At 41.1% G+C, this 19,853-nt stretch overlaps 2 protein-coding genes across 19 annotated transcripts in view; one reads left to right on the forward strand and one right to left on the reverse strand.

Moving 5' to 3' along the window:
• The window catches only part of LOC135984072 (uncharacterized), an 82,024-nt gene that overhangs the window by 50,371 nt on the left and 11,800 nt on the right, over positions 1–19,853 (reverse strand). Inside the window, exon 2 of the mRNA XM_065598511.1 lies at positions 5,969–6,162. Within this exon, the coding sequence (XP_065454583.1) occupies positions 5,969–6,162 (194 nt within the window). The remainder of the gene's footprint in view (positions 1–5,968; positions 6,163–19,853) is intronic.
• Positions 1–19,853, forward strand: part of MTUS1 (microtubule associated scaffold protein 1) — a 209,323-nt gene that overhangs the window by 304 nt on the left and 189,166 nt on the right. For 2 of the 18 annotated variants that reach the window (XM_024105380.3, XM_065598002.1), the window contains exon 2: positions 240–485. The exons of 10 other annotated variants lie outside the window; for them this stretch is intronic. The gene's annotated coding sequence lies outside the window, so the exon portion shown is untranslated. Of the gene's footprint in view, positions 1–239; positions 506–575; positions 694–19,853 lie in introns of those variants that run through there. 6 more of the 18 variants (XM_024105379.3, XM_024105382.3, XM_065598000.1 and 3 more) reach the window with 4 other exon arrangements.

Below are 19,853 nucleotides of genomic sequence, written 5' to 3' on the forward strand. Positions count from 1 at the left end.
GGGGGCTGGTGCAACTTGTGCGGGGTGTTCCGCGGGCATTTGGGGCTGGGCTGCCAGCCGCCCTTCTCCCCCCGTTGCAATGCAGCTGGCTGTGCCTCCTGTAGCTGTAGAGCGCCGAACTTCTTAGCCCAGGGGAGTGGGAAGGGGAATTGGGAGGGGGTTGGGGTGGCGAGGACCTGGGGCTTTGTGAGGGTTGGGGGATGTTCTTTTCTGGTGAGTCTTTCCCCCTCCCCTTCCAGAGGGCAGTGGAATGGCAGCAGCAGCAGCGAAGGAGGTACAGTAATGGGAGCGTGGAGCTGGTTTTCTCTTTTGGTCCCTCCAAGCTGCGTTCTCCCTTCTCGTTAAATTCCTTGGACTGCCTGCGACGCGGCTCCATGGCCTCCAAGGGGCTGCTGCAGCGACTTACTCAGCTTTTGTTTCGTGCTTGGCCGCGCCGGACCTGCAGCCCCGGTGGCTGACTCAGAGCTCTGGCAGCTGGGCTTGCGGTAGGTGATTCTCCCAGCAGGTAGAGATTCTCTCTCTTCTCTCCCCCCCCTCCCCCCCCCCCCGGTCACTGCCAAGGACGTAGCAAAAAAGTTGGCCAGATTTCCTGGCGCGGCGGGGGGAGAGAGAGCAAAGGATTGGCGGCTGCAGCCTGTCCTAGCTGATCGGGTCAGTTTCCCCATACTGCGTAGCTGAGGCTGGAGAGGGAAGGTAGGAGCTCAGTCGCTGACAAGCACCTAGCGGGCTGTCACTTTGCTGAACTACCACTTCTTGACTTCGCCGTGAACTTGAATAACTAGTTTTCGTTACCACGGCGCTGCGGCTAAACTCGGGCCGTCTCTGGAAGGGAGGCAGTGCCCGATGGAATCCGTGCATTTCCCATTCCTGCGCTTAAGGGCTTGGTCAGGTGACTATTTTTGTGGCAGCCACTGCGGATAGCAATAGCTAGACGTCCTCTCTCGCCCTGGGTCATGCGACAGACTTTTCTCTTGCACTCCTAGCTGCAGTCTCCTGCTTTTAGTCCTTGCCATTTTAAACTGTGTCTGTGATCTTGGTATACTACATCCTGCCTATGTGTGTGGGGAGGGGGAAGATGGACAGAATGACCTCCTGAGCCCCTTTCCAGCCCTATATTTCTATTGTTCTATATTACTGTGAGAGGTAAATGTATGGGGATATTGGTTTGACTGAAGTTCCCAAGGCAACCTACTTTTGATGCAGATTATATTGCATAAAGCAACACAAGGGTGGTTATGCTTGTGATTAATGCATATAAAGGTATATTTTAAAAAAAAAAGTAACCCATTTTTGACAGGTGTTAACATTTAAGGGACCTTCAAACTGAGTTGTTCTAGTTGAACTGGATAAAACAACTTTAATGGGACATGGTCATCTTGAAATCTAGCCAGTTTCAAAATGAGTTTAAAGCAATCTAGGTATTACTCCTGCTTACGAATCCCTTTGCTGATTTTTATGGTCTTAAATCCACATTTTTTTCTATTTTTGAAATATTTTTTCTTTGTGGGAAGAGTACCCCAGACAAAAATTTTATATAATGAGATATGAAACTGTATATATACAAAGTGCTGTCACACTAACATGTGGGGGGAATACATTTTTCTCAATTTACACAAATCTTGGGTGTTAATTGTAAAAGGAAACAAAATACTCAGACAGATGATTTTCTTCATTGTTGTTGTTTTCCCATTGATGTCCTTTGTTTTAGTTTTGAGTAGCTTTGTGCTGACAGAATAAGGGATTTAGCAGCGATGAACCAGAAGTCATCTGCTCCTCGTTCCAGGGATTTACTTCCATTTTGTGCCCCTATCCTATCCTTTCTCCTAGAACTGGAAGGGACCTTGAAAGGTCATAGAGTCCAGCCCCCTGCCTTCACTAGCAGGACCAAGTACTGATTTTGCCCCAGATCCCTAAGTGGCCCCCTCAAGGATTGAAATCACAACCCTGGGTTTAGCAGGCCAATGCTCAAACCACTGAGCTATCCCTCCCCCCCATAGTACTGTATAAATGACCTTAACTTTGATCTTGGAGGACTCCTCTACTTTCTCACTGTAATGGGTCTAGCAGTTCAAGCCTTTCTTTCTACTTGGAGACTTTAAAAGTTGTGGCTTTCATGTGACTGAGTGAATACCACCAAAATCTTAATTGAAGACCTCAAGTTGAACTTCAGCTATGCTTTCTGAAAGCAAGTCAAGGGCTTTGTCTACTAACTTTTGTCTACTACCTATTCTCCATATAATTAAAAATAAGATATTGAGAATACATACCTCTCTTGTATGTTTTTGTGACCCGCCACATAAAACTAACACCTTCCAAACAAATAGGAAGAATGTTACTGTCTTTTAAAACCAGTACCCTCTGTACAGAGCAGATTGGTGCATTTCCCATCCCGCAGAGCCTCCCTTCTCTCCCCCCCCCCCCCCGAGTCTGGTAGAGTTGGGTAGTAAAGTCCTCTTTAGAGGATTAAAATCAGTGTTGACATTTGTTTGGAGCATGTAGTTAAAATAGTACACTGAGTGTCTCCAATTAAAGTGGAAGTTCAAAAAATGTTAAAACAATGGTGACATTTTTAACTACTAGTAATTGCTAGCACCCACCTTGATCAATTTAGTGTAGTAATAAAAGCTATAACATCCTTGCCATATTTTTTGAAAATATTTTGAATGTTTACACCTCCTTTGTTTCTATTTATACAACACAAAGTTGGCAAAGAGAAGAGCGCTAAAGTTTGAAAAGGGCATTGAGCTCAAATTTGACACCATTGTTCTAAGGCCAAGCAGGCATTGTGGGTTTAAAAAAAAAAATTCATCAAGTTCACTATCAAATTGAAGAAGCAAAAGTGCTCTGTAAATATTTGTTAAAAAAAGCGACTTTAATTTAATAAGTATTCATGATAAAGTGTGCTATTGGGACAAAGATGATGAAATCCCCTCATAGCTTGCTTCACAACACAGGCTCATAAAGTACCACTGGGTTAAATATTTCTAGGGTTCACTCATAAAGGTTTTTCAAGAAGATCGGGTTACGTTATCACAAGCATTTAATATGCAGTGGGTATACAATGACAAGATTCAAGTTTTACCTGCCTTAAGCAACAATGGTACTTTCCTCTCCGATGTATCAAGGGTTTGGCTATGCTAGTCTGACATATATTTTGTTTTAGGATACTAATACTATTGAAGGAAGAAAATGTACTTAGTTTAACAACTGTGCTTGGTGAACACTTAGGCTATATTATATAGCATGATGTTGTTGGTGAGCTGAGTTATTGATATACAGTAGTTGCTTCCAACTTTCTTATGGGAAAAACTTGTCATGGTGTTAATAGACTAGCATTTATGTGAGTGGGAAGGCTTTGAGATTGCTGACTAAATCCTCAAGAATTTAAAATCAGTTAATGACACACATGGATGCAGTTAATGAGTCTGGATTACAAATATGAGCTGACTTTTACTGCCTTTCCTTGATTGTGAAATATAGTATGTCCTAAATGTACTTTTCCTGTATTGCAAGTGATGAATTGTAGTGGCTGACTGACCACAGATTCTGTTGAGATCTAATAAGATGTTTAACTCCAACTGTGTTCTCTTAGAGTAAAAAGCTGAAGATTAATCTTAGTCTTGCTTTACAGTCTTCGTTGTACCAAACATATAGGAAAAACAAACAAAATGTGAGGGATGTGGTTTAATTAGGCCACAACTTCATTTATTTGTCTGGGAACTATCTACCAATAACTTGTCCATTCAGATCCTCATTACTTCCTTGCTCATTACTACCTCTTTGCTCTTGTCATCGAGGCACCCATTGTGGGCCCGCTTGCCCTGCCCAGACTTCGGTTACGTCAGTGTGGCATGAAGAATTGTCTGGCAGAAACAGTCTCTTATAAACTGACCTAATCATGCGTGTACCCAGCTCTGATTTGCCATGCCCTTCTGAATTGATTCTCGAATGTGTTAGGGTCAGCATTCAGCCAGCCTCAGACCTGGGGCTAACAAGAGGACCCCACATGCAGCTGTGGCCAAAGACATTGTCACTTCACTGATGGCTGCCCTCTGACCAGATCTGAGAGCTCTGCACTTGGCTAATGGGACTGCTGCAAACTGGCTTGGCAAGCTGTATCCTATAAGAAGAACCACCTCTTCAAGGAGTGCTGCTGGTGCTGGGATTCCACCACCCTCCTGTGTCTGAGGGTTAAGAGGCTTGGGAAGGGGATTGTCTTCTTGCTAAACCAGATGTTATGAGCATGAGCTCAACCCCATTCCCTAGCTTCATTAGGGGATGAATTACCTAAATCTGCTTCTGAGACTGGTTTACCAGGGAACCAGACCCACTATGGAATGAGTTCCTGCACTTGACACCTGCCACCAGGAGATGCCAGCTATTAACTTGGCTGCCACCACCAACCGTCACCCAGGTTCCCAAATAGTTAATTGCATCCCTAACACTGGCCAAAAAATCTGCTCCCCCGTTGAACAGGTCTATCTCTTCTTTCCTGAGTGACTCAGATATAATATATATATATTTTTTCATGGGTAACTACCAATCATCCCCATTTATGTACAAATTAAGTTGCTTCCTGATTTGCACATTTTCTGGCCTTGTCAATTTGTGGAGGCCTGGCAGCTCTCCACCCTGCTCTGGTGCAGCATTTCAGAGTTTACAGTTGCCCCCTGGGAGAAGGCCCTGATGATTGTCATAAAATTCTAAATGGTCTTCACCCAGGTGCACTAGAATCCTGTCCAATGGCTACTGTCTGGATGTCTGAGTGTGAGAGGCATCAGCTAGTCCCAGAGCAGCTCCTTCTTTCATGCCAACTCAAAATCGCCTTGCCTGTGAACTTGCAGGTGAACTAGCAGCCCACCAGTGGACCCAGTGCACAAATCATGTCTGCAGATCCATGCATCAGTTCATGTGACCCACTCCTGTGCTCCTGAAAATTGAATAGATATTAAAATTAGCCATTCATGCCGTTCAACTCTGATTACCCACTGGAGGCCTCACATACATTCTATACTCCATTTGAATGCCAATGCCCAATTGTCTGCATCCCTCATGCTCCTATTTTCTGTTGGACAGGGACAGTGGCAGCACCAAATCTGAACAAAGGGGACCTAAATTCATTAGCAGGGAACTGTCACATTATTAAACCACCTTGATTGCCACAAAATGGTACTCTTCTGAGGTAACTCCCATTGCCCTGAAGAAAGGCAGGCCCATTCTTAGCTGGTCTCAATGCTATATAAACCCTTAATCCCCTGACTAGCAAATCCCTGCCTCACCATCCTGAGAGTCCCTAAACTCCAAAGGCCTACCTGAAGTATCCTTTGCTGCCCCAGGCATTAGTTCACTGGCTCTAAATGCTCCAAAAAATGCCATCAGGAATGTGGCCTTGAACAAGGCTGCCTCTTGGCTGCACTGGCATATCTAGTGGAGAACTTGCACCAGATATCTAAGAATCTGAATAATGAGTTGTTGGGGATTTTCCCTTGGCCTTCTATCTCAAGACCACTCCTCTAACATCCTAACTAAACCTGCTGCAAGGATAGAGTAACCTTTTATCCTGCTACAAATGATGCCTGGTAAGTGACCAGATATGGTTGGCAGCAGACCATGGTGTATCAGTAATGCCATATGCCGAAGTACCTGATCTTTAGGAATAGGGCAAATTGTAGGAAGGTCCATTCTTATCTGATTTTGATTAAATTCCCTCCCTAATCCCTCCTCATAAACCCTAGATGTTTGTAGTTCTACTGATCTTTGGCTAATCCCATAGCAGAAGAACTGTTTAAGCTTGAAAGCTTGTCTCTCTTGCCAACAGAAGTTGGTCCAATAAAAGATATTACCTCACCCGCCTTCTCTCTCATCTAATAGCAGTCATACTCCAAGTTTCCAAAGGGCCAGTGGTATCTGTTTTGTGTTTCTGCGTCTGTCCTGTCCACTTGAAATTGAGACACAATGTCGGCTATACCATTATTAATCCCAGACCCAAGTTTGCCAGTAAACCAGAAGTTATTAATTGAATGCTGTAGGACAAGTGCCCTTGCAAACATCATCACACTGAGTGATCTAGAGGACTGTTGATCAGTAACATGTATCACTCCTGGGCTGTCACTCCAGAAACACTTTGGTTTGTAAACTCCTTTTCCCAAATAGTCACTGCAACTAAAATGGGAAAGAATTCCAGGAATTTATTATCCCCTTTTTGCATTCAGTCAGCAGGCCATTTCTGAGCACACCACCTGCCTTGGTTTAAAAAAAAAAAATTACACTGATGCATCAGAGCCAATTTTTAGGTCTGCCTCTAGCATATCATCCATTCCTCTCTCTGAAAGGAAACTCCATTAAAGTGATTTAGGAACTGTTCCCAGGGCAGGAGGGATAGCTCAGTGGTTTGAGCATTGGCCTGCTAAACCCTAAGGTTCAGTCCTTGAGGGGGCCACTTAGGGATCTGGGGCAAAATCAGTACTTGGTCCTGCTAGTGAAGGCAGGGGGCTGGACTCGATGACCTTTCAGGGTCCCTTCCAGTTCTGAGATAGGTGTATCTCCAATTATTATTATTATTATTTATTATCCATAAATCTTCCAATTCTTTACTCACTCTTATAAAAATAATTGGGTCTCAGTACCCTAGCAGTAGCAGCTGACAGCCAAGCACAAAGTGCTCATCCTGGGGCCATGACTTTGTATGCAAAATTAGGATGACCAATAATAGTCTGCAGTTCATGTAGTGCACCCTTATTGACTGCCCTGGCCCTCTTGATTAATCCTAAAAGCTCTGCCAACTTATTTCTGGAGTGTCCAGAGATCCCAACTTGGCTATTTAACACAATTCGTAAGTGACCTTAAAGTCTGTCTTTAGTTCTGCTAGTGATGCTCCCAACCTACCTGCCGCAGTCTGGAATGAGGCCAGCAGATACCCAATGGAACATGAGTGTGCATGGCAGGACATAGATACCCTCTCTCTGGCCCAGTGTCTTACCTGAGCCCCTCTGATCAATGCCTAGCTCAAGTGATGTCACTTCCCAACCCAAAAGAGGAGGAACACTTAAAAGAACTATGACCCCCCTCCTTGACCAGACAAAGCCTGCCAGCTTTTGGAGTTGGAGGGGGGTCACATTATGAACATGAGACTTAATTTTATACCTAATAAGCCTAAATTTATGTTGACTCATTTTAAAGTGTATTTCACAACTCTTTACAAGTTACTTATTAAGGTTGCTTTAAAACTCTTGGTTTTGGTTGAAAATGAAATGGAGCAGATAAGCCTGCAGATACAATTCAGTGCAGTGCTTTCACCAGTTACACACTATCCAGCACATGAAGAGTCTACAGTTCGTAAATACCCAGTGAACAAAGGTTGAGCTCAAACTAAAAATGGTATACAAAATAGTGGCTGCTGGGCATCTTTGTTAAATAACAGAATATTACTCGTCATTTTTTGAGAGCTCAGATGATTGAGTATATGATGGTACCTTATAAAGAAATGTTCTTTCCATACAAATAAATGGCTCACATTATTCTTGGATGCACAGCTTTACTTTTTTTCCTTCTTTCCACTTAGATTACAGGTCAAAAGAACAAATCTGCCTCCTCACTTTTGAGGTACCGATTTCAGCCGTAAGCATAGACCTGTAGTATTTCCAACCCAAAGTGTTATGTTAAGTCAGGGCCCCCAAATTCATGAGTGAAGAAAAAATCCTAGGCTTTTAATTGCCTTCTGAACTTTAGGGTACATGGTTTTAAGCTTTTCTCTGCAACCATGAGGGCTAGAAACATTTTTATGAAAGCAGAGATTCTCATGTAGTCACATGACTACAAGGGCAGGGGACTTCAGAAACACAAAGTACTGAGAGATTCATGATAAAAATAACCAGAGTTGGCAAACTAGATCTGTCTAGTTGAATGCACAGTAGCTGTTTGATCTAAGCATTATGAAAATACTTACTGTAAAAGTTGGAACTGAAGACTATGGAATCTAACCTAGCCATCCAGTAAATAATGGATAACAGCAACTATAGAACTGAAAGCATAGCACGTTCCTCTTTTGGGTGGGTGATGAGGATGCAAGTTTCATAGTGTGAGCAGACTCCAAATGCCATGTGATTAAGCAGAAGGTCTCATAAGTCCCTAATGTTCACTTCCTTCTATAATATATCATGGTTAAGGCCCTACTTGAATTGTGGGATGACTGTCAAATAATTATGGCTGAGTTGCGGAGATGACATGGAAAATCCCAGAAAAGTAGTAATGGACCTTTATTAATTGTGGTAATTTGGAAAAGCCAGAGAAAACCTATTTGTTTAAGAAAAATTTGCTGGAACAATATAAACACTGAAGTATTATGTTATGCGTGCCAATAGTTTATGGTTACCAGACATTTTGTTGCAACTCTGTTACACTCATTAATGCCCAGGGCTCACAGTGAAAGCCCCATCATACCCAGACAGCAGGAGCCCGAGCCACTATCTGCTCGGATAAATGGGGTTGTACTGTACCAAAGGGGGGGGAATGTGTGTTGCAAACCTCAAAATGTATGCAAAATTGTGGGCTGGGCAAAGTAAGCTAATTAAAATCAAAATTGCTGTGGAAGCCTAGTATTGTGGGATCTGCAATTTCTGCAGTATCACAAATTAAGTAGGGCCTTAATCATGGTCATTATGGTAACTGTAAGGCCAAGAACTCTGCAAGTTCAACGTAACTCTACAGGCTTAAAAAATCACTTGAAAAGTTACTGGAATTGCCAGGTTTATGGCACAAAGAAACTCTTTTGATCTATCAACAAATACAGCTAACTGTGTTCACTGGAGGTGCAATGATCTAGTCTTAAAGTACCTTGGAAAAGGTCAAGCTTTAAGTTCATATTCAAGTTTTAAGTAGTAGAAGAACCTACAGAACATTGCACAAAGCAATACTGTATATGGAACACTATAAATGGAGTTACCTCAACGTGTGGTGAAAGGTGAAGCATCTCAAAATTACCTTAACTAAAAGAGTATAATGCAAAAAGTCAGCAGTAATTAAACAAAACTGTCTAGGGAAGTTGTTTGCCATATGTCTCTCAACAGAGAAATTCATCTAGTTCTTCTGAAATTCTGGTACCAAAGTAACTTGACTGGTCACAATTTTTCTGTATCAAACTTAATATGGAGCACCAATTAAGATTTCCTTAATGTAATTACATCTTTATTGGGCAAAATTACATATCAAGGGCACATTAGAACAGCTACACTGCAACTGTAGAAGTAGCTTTGCAGCTCAGTTGTCATGTTAGTTTGAAATCATTTATAGTAAACTGTTATGGCAATTGTTCAACCCCTTTAAATCTATAAGATTCAAAACGTCATAAATCTAATGCCTGACACACAGAACAGGAAAACTGTTTTTACCACTTCCTAGCCTTAAGATCTTTGTTTTGATGCAAACAAAAAGGTAAATTAAACAGCAAGAAAGTTGCCAGTTTAAGACCTTTGGTAGAATTTCTAATAGCTAAGTTTGCTAGATGCTGAAAGTCAATGCTAGCTAAATAAAATGCTGTACTCCAGAGTCTTCAGAACTTTGTAAGATTTGATGCAAAGCTCTCAAAGCTTATTTGAAATAACTTCTTGGCTGTTCATGAACATATATCAGGAAAATATGAGGTTGTCATAGGAATAAGTACCAGGGATAGCCTGGTGTTTCACTTGGAGTAGATCTTCTGTTGAAAGTTAATGCTTAGGGCACAAGTGTTTTCAGAGATAGTGGAGGAGATAACTTACTGAATCAGTTATTAAATAATCTAAATGGCTGTAAGTCTAGGATCATCATCTTAATTCTCCACTCAAAATTTCTTCTCATGGAAATGAGTGTCCAGCTGACAGGAATCAATCCATTTTTAGTGTAACTGGGTGGTTCTAGCAAGATTTGTCTTTCAAAAAAATCTGAGCCAAAAGATGGGAATGATACTACAACATCTCTTTTGAACAGCCCTTAGTTTACTTGAACAGGTGGAATGAAGAAATTTTTTGAACATGTCCATGAAACTGGATTCATGGTTCAGTTGGGTTGTAGGTATTCAATTTAGTTTTTCCACTTCAGACACTTTCTGATCACTTATGTGGAGGCACTGTTTGGGTAAATGTATACTTTTGTACCTAAACACAGATTCCCTCCCCCCACCCCCCAACGTACTTTTTTTACTACTTAACTTTAAAAACCAAAACAAAATCTAATCAGGTAACAGCATCAGTGACCAATAGCACTAATTATGATGGTAGGAGTCAGTTTGTCCATCTTTCTGTGGCTTTTCTAGTTCCAAAAAGTTGCCCAAAGATTTAAAATAGCTTAAATACTGGTATACTTTCTATTGCTAAAAGAACCTTCTCTTCTCCCTACAGTATAACCCCCGCCCCCCAATATTAGCCATTGCTTTGGCACATTTTTTCACTGTTTTATTCTTCTTGCTCTGGGATGAGTAGTTATTTTAATTTCTCCTTTAGCTAGAGAGATAATAGTTGATGTTGGGTGACCATCTTTATTTCAGCTATGGTTGCTGTTGACCCAGTGCACTTAAGGAAATGCAAGCTCAGTCCGTGTAGTATTGACTGCTTTCCTAACACCATTAAGGGATTTGACTGTATTGATACTCCAGTGGCTCAGTTCTTGCCATTCTAGTGTAATTTAATTTTTCTAGTTCTCTGTGAGTTCATTGACTTATTGCTACTTGATGTTTTTTTAAACATTAACTCGTTTTCAAGTTACTGCAATCTTGTGACTATGGTGCCAACGGCCATCAACAAATTGTAAAGATTGGTTTTTGCACGGTCACTTCATACCGACTCAAATAGCTTATTCTAAAACAATGGTTCTCAAACTTTTGTATTGGGGCTTACTGTGTGAAAGGGGTCACAGAGTGTCCCCCCACCCCCATTATAAATTAAAACCACATTTTTTATATTTAACACTATTATAAATGCTGGAGGTGAAGCAGGGTTTAGGGGTGGAAGCTGACAGCTCATGACCCCCCCACATAATAACCTTGTCACCCCCTGAGGAGTCATGACCACCAGTTTGAGAACCCCTGTTCTAAAAGAACACTAGCTGTATAATGTCCCCTTCGACTTGGAAGTATGTCAACATGTACAGCTGTAGTCCAGTATGGCTCGATAAATGGTTTTACAAGGAAAGAAAATCATGTGGACTTTATAAACCATACAATAGCATTATAAAGGTTGTAACATAAAGCAACCCAAGTCAAAAAAACTCTAAGGTATTACTATCTGAACTATATAATTATGAATGGGTGAGCCCATTAAAGGATTCCCATATAATTAGCGAAGCCTACATTATAGGTGCTGTTACATTATCATTCATTTTTTGTTCTGTATTTACAGTGGTGTAGTGGCTACAGTTGATCCCATTACATTTCAGATGGGATGGGGTGAAATGCTTTGAGGCCCTCTGGATGTCTCTCTTGAGACTAGTAGCTGAGACTGCCAACAACAGAACAACGTGACTCAGCCTGGCTAATTATTTATTTTACTTAGGATTCTTCTCTCTTCCCCTCCCTCTCCTCCCCGCCTCCAAGAGCCAGATCCCCCTGCCATGCTTGATCCAACCTTAATAGTGATTTCACCAACAAGGAAGGTGGGATGAGGCCTTTCAGATGCAACTTTTGTGCTAACAAAGAAGCTGTAAAAAGAAGCAAGCAGGAGACTACTTGAAGGGAAGTCAGGAAGCTGTTGGGAGGGTGTATGAAATAACTGTGGTGTTCAGTGATCCCCTTACAACAGGGGTGTCAAACTCAATTGCACAGGGGGCCAAAACTCAAAACTCGCGGGCCGAACAGTATAACCATTTATTTAACAGACTAAATATTTATGTTTTTTAACCATTAATATGAACCAAAATACAGGATATCATTCCAAAATAAATACATTTCAACTTAAAATATTTTGCTCTTCATAAAAAAATATCCTGTCAATACAATACATTCAAAATCTGTACATGCTGGAATATTAAAAAATCTGAAAATATAAATAAAAAATTGAATTTAAAGCAAAAGTATAATCATAACAAATCATAACATTCCATTTTCTTGTCCTATTTAGTCAGAGCCTGATACTTGGAGTCTTTTCTTTGCAACAAGTTCGTTTATGTTTGGGGTTAGGTTCTGTGTTGTGAAGATTCTCAGGATCGATTGCAGGTGTTCATCAGTGAGGCGACTCCTGTGTGACGTTTTGTTAATTTTCATCACAGAGAACAGCTGCTCGCACAGATATGTGCTGCCAAACATGGACAGGATTCGAGCCGCATGTTGGCGGAGCTGCGGCATCGCTTCAGGAATGAAGCGAGTGAACTGTGCTGGCCCCGCAGTGTCGTACTTTGCCTTCAGTGTCCCGTTACATTGCAGTTCTATCAGCTCCATCTGCATTTCTACAGGTGCGGTTTCCACATCGACTGCAAATGGGTTGCGAAGCAGCTCGAAGTTACTTTTCTGTGCCTCAAAGTCACTGAAGCGCTGTGCGAACTCAGTGCGCAGCGCGCTGAGTTTTTCAGCAAAGGTGGCATTTGGGAAAACTGTGGCACTTTCTTGGTTCCGTATTACTTGGCAACAGGGAAAGTGAGACAAGTTGCATTGGTGCATTTGTGTCTCCCATAAGCGCAGCTTCACTTGAAATGCCTTCACTGCATCATGCATATCGGTTATTATGTGCTCCCGTCCCTGGAGTTGAAGGTTTAAAGCGCTAAGATGCGACGTTATGTCAGCCAGGAACGCCAACTCACATTTCCACTTTTCATCCCGCAGAACTGTGCTGTCTTTCCCCTTACTGTCCATGAACTGGCAGATTTCCTCTCGCAGCTCAAAGTGTCTTTTGAGAACTTTTCCCCGACTTAGCCACCGGACCTCCGTATGATATGGCATATCGCCAAACTCGCTATCTATTTCTCGCAGAAAAGACTGGAATTGGCGGTGATTTAAACCGTGGGCTCTGATAAAGTTGACGGTTTGTGTTACAGTGTTCATCACATGATCCATTTTTAGGACTTTAGCACTCAGCGATTCCTGGTGTATGATGCAGTGATACACTGTCAACTCACCGGCACAGTTCTCCTCCCGCATCTTTGAGCGCATCCTTCCCACCAGTCCATTTTTTTCACCACACATAGCAGGTGCGCCATCTGTTGTAAGTCCAACGAGTTTTTCCCACGGCAGTTTCATGTCGGTTACACTTTGAAATACATTTCCAAAGATGTCTTCTCCTTTCGTTGTCCCGTGCATCGATTTAATGTCCAGTATTTCCTCTGTTACGCACAAATTGGAATCCACACCACGGATAAATATCGCCAGCTGTGCAGTGTCAGTCGCGTCAGTAGTTTCATCCACGGCAAGGGAGTATGCAACAAAATCTTTTGCTCTTTCAATCAACTGTGTTTTCAAATCAGTCGCCATCTCACAAACCCGATTAGCAACAGTGTTTCTGCTGAGGCTTACATTTGCAAACGCTCGCGTTTTATCTGGACAAAGGACGTCGCACACTTTCATCATACAATTCTTTACGAATTCCCCCTCGGTAAACGGCCGTCCTGATTTGGCGATCTCTTCGGCCACAATGAAACTTGCTTTCACAGCAGCTTCACTTTGTGATTTTGCTTTGGTGAAAAACGTCTGCTGGGATGTCAAATTCTTCTTCAACTCCTCTACCTTTTGTAGCTTCTGTCCTGCGCTCAGGTTTTTGAATTTGTTCTCATGTTTCGTCTCGTAGTGCCGTCTTAGGTTATACTCCTTCATTACAGCGATATTACTCCCGCAAAGGAGACACACTGGTTTACCTGCAATTTCAGTAAACATATACTCATTCTCCCACCGGCTTTGAAAGCCTCGGTTTTCAGAATCAATTTTTCTCTTGGCCATTGTTGGGGTCTAGCTTTGATTTGAGATTAGCGTTGTATACATCAACAGACCGCGAACTTGAACCGCGGCTTGCCGTTGGCGGCAATTGCACTGCATCATGGGATTTGTAGTGTGTGTTATTGGGGCGTCATATCACAGGGCCATTAAAAACAGATATATAAAACGATTTCGCGGGCCGGATATAATTGTATGGCGGGCCGGATGTGGCCCGCGGGCCTTGAGTTTGACACATGTGCCTTACAAGATCTCTATTGAACCTTTTGGATTTGCCAGCTGCTTTCAGTACCACTGACTGGCACATATATGTTGTCTAGTTGAAGGTAATCTTTTGAATGGCTCTGCTCTTTTGTGAGGTTGCAAGGAATAGCTTTTAGTGTTTGCTCTCATACTGAGAACACCCCATGGAGAAGTACTGCAAGCTTTCATCTTGTCTCCTCCTCTTTTTGTATGTGAGAGTATTGGGATGGCCAGTGACTGGACATGGGCTGGTAATATCTTTGGTATGCTGACACCTGCTCTGTCCATATGTTACCTGAATTGGCTGGAGCAGGGTAATCAATTAGCCAATGTTTGAATAAGTGTGGGGAGCTGACAGGAAGCTATCAAGGTTGAAGAGTCACACACAGATTGGGGGAAGCAACCTGAAGATTTCCAAAGACATCCACACCCCTGACTGAGGGGAGTACATTTGTTTATCTAAACTGAGGGTATACATTCTGGTACAGCTGTGGCCAAGAAGAATTTTTCAATATGTACGGGCAAGTACAGCCTCTGCTCCAGGTGTGGGCCTTGTTAGTTATTCATACCTCTGTCTCAAGAGTCAACTGTAATGTGTTCTGCATGGGGGCTATGCCTTGAGGTCACAAGGAAGTTGAAGATTTGGAATGAAGATGCCAGCTGTTTCATGTACAGAGTGCGTGATACCAGTCTCCAGTTTGCATTAACTATCAGTTTTTGGGTGGAATTAACTTTGGTTTTAAGGCTGATTTAGCTGAATTACCAGCTCTTCTAGCTGTGTGACTTTTTAGCAGTTGCAATCAACAGGGATACTTGAGTTTACAGTCACATAGCTTTAGAAGGAAGGAAGGTGATGGCAGGGCACTTTTTATGAACTTGCTCCTTCTGCTCTTGGTCTGCCAATCCATGTCTTAATCTCTGGGTACTCTGTAAAACATCTCTTTTTGTGGGGAAGGAGCTACTTGAATGATTGGGGGAAGGACCAGTATGGGATTATGAACAAGTGGTATTGTATAGGAGTTTGCACATATTCTGGACTGTAATTTTTGATTTGATATATATATATATATATATACTTTAGGACAAAAACATCTAGAGCTTAAATAATGGATAGGTTCTTGATTTTAAGGGGGTTAATTTCAACAGAATTTATCATCCAGTCAGTGTGCAGGGCTGCTGTACAGTTGTTGACCCATAACTAATTACTTTCTTCTCAGTTATGCATTTCCCTGTACTCAGATGTTCAGGTTTGCATAATGACAGTACAGTCTGTAAATTAATAACCCATCATATAAATCTCTGCAGTCTGACTGCTGTCCTCAGAATGTCTGATATGCCCCCAACTAACACAGCTGCTTCCCTTTCTGACCTTCCCATTATCTTAATATGGAAGACATTAAATCAAACTTCCTTAAAAAAGTTGCTATTAGTTGGAGAGGGGATGCTAAACTTCCCAAGGGAAAAAGGAGGAGTGGGAAAAGTGACTTTAAGAGTAGAACTAGGTGGGTGTCTGGTTGGTGAGGCAGACAGAAATTGAAGTGGACCTTCATAGGCATACGTATCGATAATTATAAGGAAAATAGTCATTTGGAGTGCTGGGATGAGACCGCACACTCAATCGTAGTTAATTGACCTCTTTTTAGCAACTGTACTGGCAGGCTTTGGAGTTTTATTCATCCAGGTTAATTTTTACTGCATGTACAGAAGGGAGCATTCTTTAGTTACCATTTAAATATAAAATTGGATGTGACTTAGACTAGTAGAAGGGTGTACTTTCTTAAAATAATTACAATATGCAGTTATAAAGCTGGTGTGTATTTTGGTATCTAAGCTTCTGTAAACTTCTGTTATTTTACCAAAATACTATAGTAGTTTCGATATTTCCATGTTTGGTGGAAATTAAATTGTAAATGTTGTTAAATCTGAACTAATCACAATGGTCAAAAGTTAAATCATCTATTTCTTCTACAATAGAAAATAGTTGGGTGACCAACTATGAACAGCCCAAACATAAAACTAGCTTCAATCTCCATTATCAGTAGCTTTTTTCAATAATCTTTTATGAAGCCATGTCTTATAAGCAAAGCAAAGATAGCTTATGGCAAATTTATGAATTGTGAATATTTGTTTAGGAGCTGGTTCTTTAAGGGAAGATGTGGAGAAAATGGTGCAGTTAATTCCTTTTGGGAGACAACTGTGTCAGCAGACACAGTACGTTGCTTGTATTCCAGGGCTATGAATCTGTATGATAAATTTAAGACAAGTTTCTTTAAGAGTCTCAAAGTATTGTGCTATTTGTGAGATTTCCATTGATGTCACTTTGGGGAGAGTTAAATGAATAAATTGAAGATAGGTTACTTTTCTTTTTAAATCTGTCCAGGCAAATGTATGATGTCAGTGATAGATAATATTAACAGGGATTTCAGTGCAACTTAAGAAGAATAATATATACACCAATTTTTTCCTTGTCATATAGTTTGACCTTCAACAGCCCTGAACTTACTATCACCAGGATTTATATTAAACTGATTTGTACAGTTCCTGCTCATTTTAAAGTATTTTAGCATTTGGGTCACTTGCAGTCCAAGAAATCTTTGTTTTCAGAATACACGACTTGCAATGTTAAGCACTGTGGTCAGTTAAGAAAAACATCCTTATTCAGGGACTGACAATATAATAGTGGATAAACTGCTGACTGAAGACACTGGAGCAGAACTAAAACAAGGTGTAGCTATGTGGGAAGGGCAAAGCTGCTCTAACCACTGGGGCAGGACTCTGGGGAAAAATGTGCATCTAATATTTGGATTGGCAGTGTAGAATATAAAAACAGACATACTTTTTATTACTGGTCTACACCTTCATTATAAGACTATGGACTTCACACAACAGGATTGAACAGTTAACATGGGCAGAGTGGGCCTTAACTTCGTAGACCTCTTTTCCTTTTGAAATATTCATGTGGGTTTGGGTTTCCTTGGTGTTCTGTCTGAAGTAATGTTTAGAATTAATCCATCATGTCTTAATACATGAGCCATAAGTGATCTTTGCTTTTGCAACTTTATAATACTAAATTTCTCAATTATAGCAGAGTTAACTGAACTTTTCTGTGACCTGTATGTACTACTTGATATTTCATGAGCATATGTCTTTTAGTGGAAGTGAGCAGGGCCGGCTCCAGCATTTCTGCCGCCCCAAGCAAAAAAAAAAAAAAAAAAAAGCCGGAATCGCAACCCACCGGCGGCAATTGGGGAATGGGGGGGGGGAGCTGCGATCGGCAGCGGCAGGTCCTTTGCTCCTAGAGGGAGTGAGGGACCTGCTGCCCCGGAATTGCCGCAGGTGCCGCCCCTCTCCCTTGGCTGCCCCAAGCACCTGCTTGTTAAGCTGGTGCCTGGAGCTGGCCCTGGAAGTGAGTCCTCTAAATGCTTCCCATAAAGAACTCCAACTAATTGAGGGTTGAATGTGTGTATATACTGGACTCAAAATGGACTGGGTGATAGGTTATAACAAGGAATTAAGGAGAAAAAAAATATCTGATGGGACAAAAAAGTTACAAATACTTGATCTTTGAGTGATCCCCACAGACAGGTGACATGGCTTTTGTAATGAGGATAAAACAGTGTGGTGGAGATATTCTGATTGACTAACATTTTAAAGCAAAGTGTTACATGTGCTGAGCATGAGTTTATGATAGAGTAAAAATCAAGGATTATCCATAAAGGCTGTATAATTAGAACGCATTAATCCCTTTTCTATATGTTCTAGTTTCAAGGTTACTCATGATTCTCATAATTTCAGTAGATTCCGTAGTTCATACCATGCTGTATGCCTCAATTCATTTTCCTAATAGAGCAGTTAAATGGAATATTACTTTAAGGCTTTGTGCAGTAGCATTCTTGCATAAACCTTAATGTATACTGACATGCATTAGGGGAATATGGATTTATACAAGTGTACCTTCTGTGTTTGTCCATGCAAACGTATGGATTGTAAATGCGTGCATTTTAATTCATATGCTCCCCAGCTACTTGACTGAACAATTTAATTCAATGAACTGAGCTAAGGTCTTTTGATTAGTAACACTAACAAGAAATACTAACAAAAAAGCTTGCCTCATCATCTGAGACTTGTCAAGTGGGCAGGCCCCAAACTGATACAGAACATTGTTTTTTTAGTTTGAATGTTTTAAACAACCCCCCCCCCCGCCCCAAACATAGTAACATCCTTTTTTTAAAATGGGATATTTTCAACTCTAAGTAGGTAGGGAAGCAAGCCTTCATACGTTACTAATGACTTAAGGTCTCCCAGTGAATAATAGTTCTGCCATTGACTGCAGTGGAATCCGAATCAGGCTTTTTTGTTCCATAAACTCTCATAGCATGTGTATCATTGATGAGAAGTCTGTTTGTTTCTGTGGAGGTCATTCCATAGTACTAGCCTAAGTTCTATTTAAGGCTTGTCCCAGATAGATTCATTTCAAAGTAAAGCTGCTACTACTAGGTACTGTTTATTTATAAATAAGCAGAACAAGTGAATGCCAACTTCCTGTAGTGAAGCAGCATGTATCTTCATTCTTCAGAAAAAGAGGGCAGGAATAAAAGATCAGTTGCAATGTTACTTTTTAATGTGGTTTTACTTTGGCTGCAAGTGACCAAATGTAAAATTGGTTCTAACTTTGCCATATTAAAGTATAGCCAACTGCTTTAATGAAATCTAAAGGCTAAATCCTCAGTTGCCATTTTAAAGCAACCCAGCCTGAATGGGTAATCATGTTAAAATCCTGGGTTAAAAATGTTACAGGGGAAAAGTAACTTGCCCTGCACAACTTTTTCACTTTCAGTAGTTGAGAGTATGTGGGTTTCTTTCCATAAATGAAATATTAAGTCAGGAAATGAGCCAATTACATAGGCCTTGTCTGCTTTATTCATTATTAGGAAAATACTAAAAGTAGTGTTTCAGACTGCACACAATTCTGTACATAGAACTTGTCAAACTAGTGACCAAAAGCTCTGAATACATGGTTATTGGATTAGGATTGCAGGAAGAAAGTACTTTGGTCTGGACTCCTGTTCAGATTTTTCAGTAAACTATTTCCCTTTCCTCTAAGGTTAGTAACTTAGTATGAACATGTAACACATCATCTCAGTGGACTTGTGCAGCAAGGTAACATAAAGGGGGCACACGTGTAAATCTGTAAATAAACATGCTATATTCTGCATGTGACAATGCAAATAAGTGCTATAATTAGTGTGAGCATGGAGCATAGTAAGGGTTTCAGAAATTTTAAACAATCCTTTCCACGAACTTGAACTCTCCCAGGATTTGTGTGTTCCTGCCAATTAGACAGTGTCTGCTAGCTCCTGTCACTGGGAAAGGGATGGAAGCTTTAACAATGGGAGTGCACATCCAATCAGCCTTTTCATTATTACCTCAGATGGACCAGGCGCTCCGCCTACTCATGTAAAGACCAGCACTGCATGCCTACCACTGCCCCTTAAAAGGGACCCAATTCTTTTTTTTTTCTCATCCTGCTTTGTGACTTGCAGTGTTTCCTGAGCACTTGTGTGGATATGGAAGTTAATCCTGAAACTTTGTGGTTTAAAAAAAAAAAAAAAACCCACCCTAAAATACAGCCAAGTAATGTCTAAATTCTGTAACTACAAATTTCTTCAATAATCATGTACTTAAACTTTCCAGGATATGAACTCTTGTCAATTAACACTGATTA

This window comes from Chrysemys picta, chromosome 5 (genome assembly GCF_011386835.1).
Source record: "Chrysemys picta bellii isolate R12L10 chromosome 5, ASM1138683v2, whole genome shotgun sequence".
In the NCBI taxonomy this organism is placed as follows: Eukaryota; Metazoa; Chordata; order Testudines; family Emydidae; genus Chrysemys; species Chrysemys picta.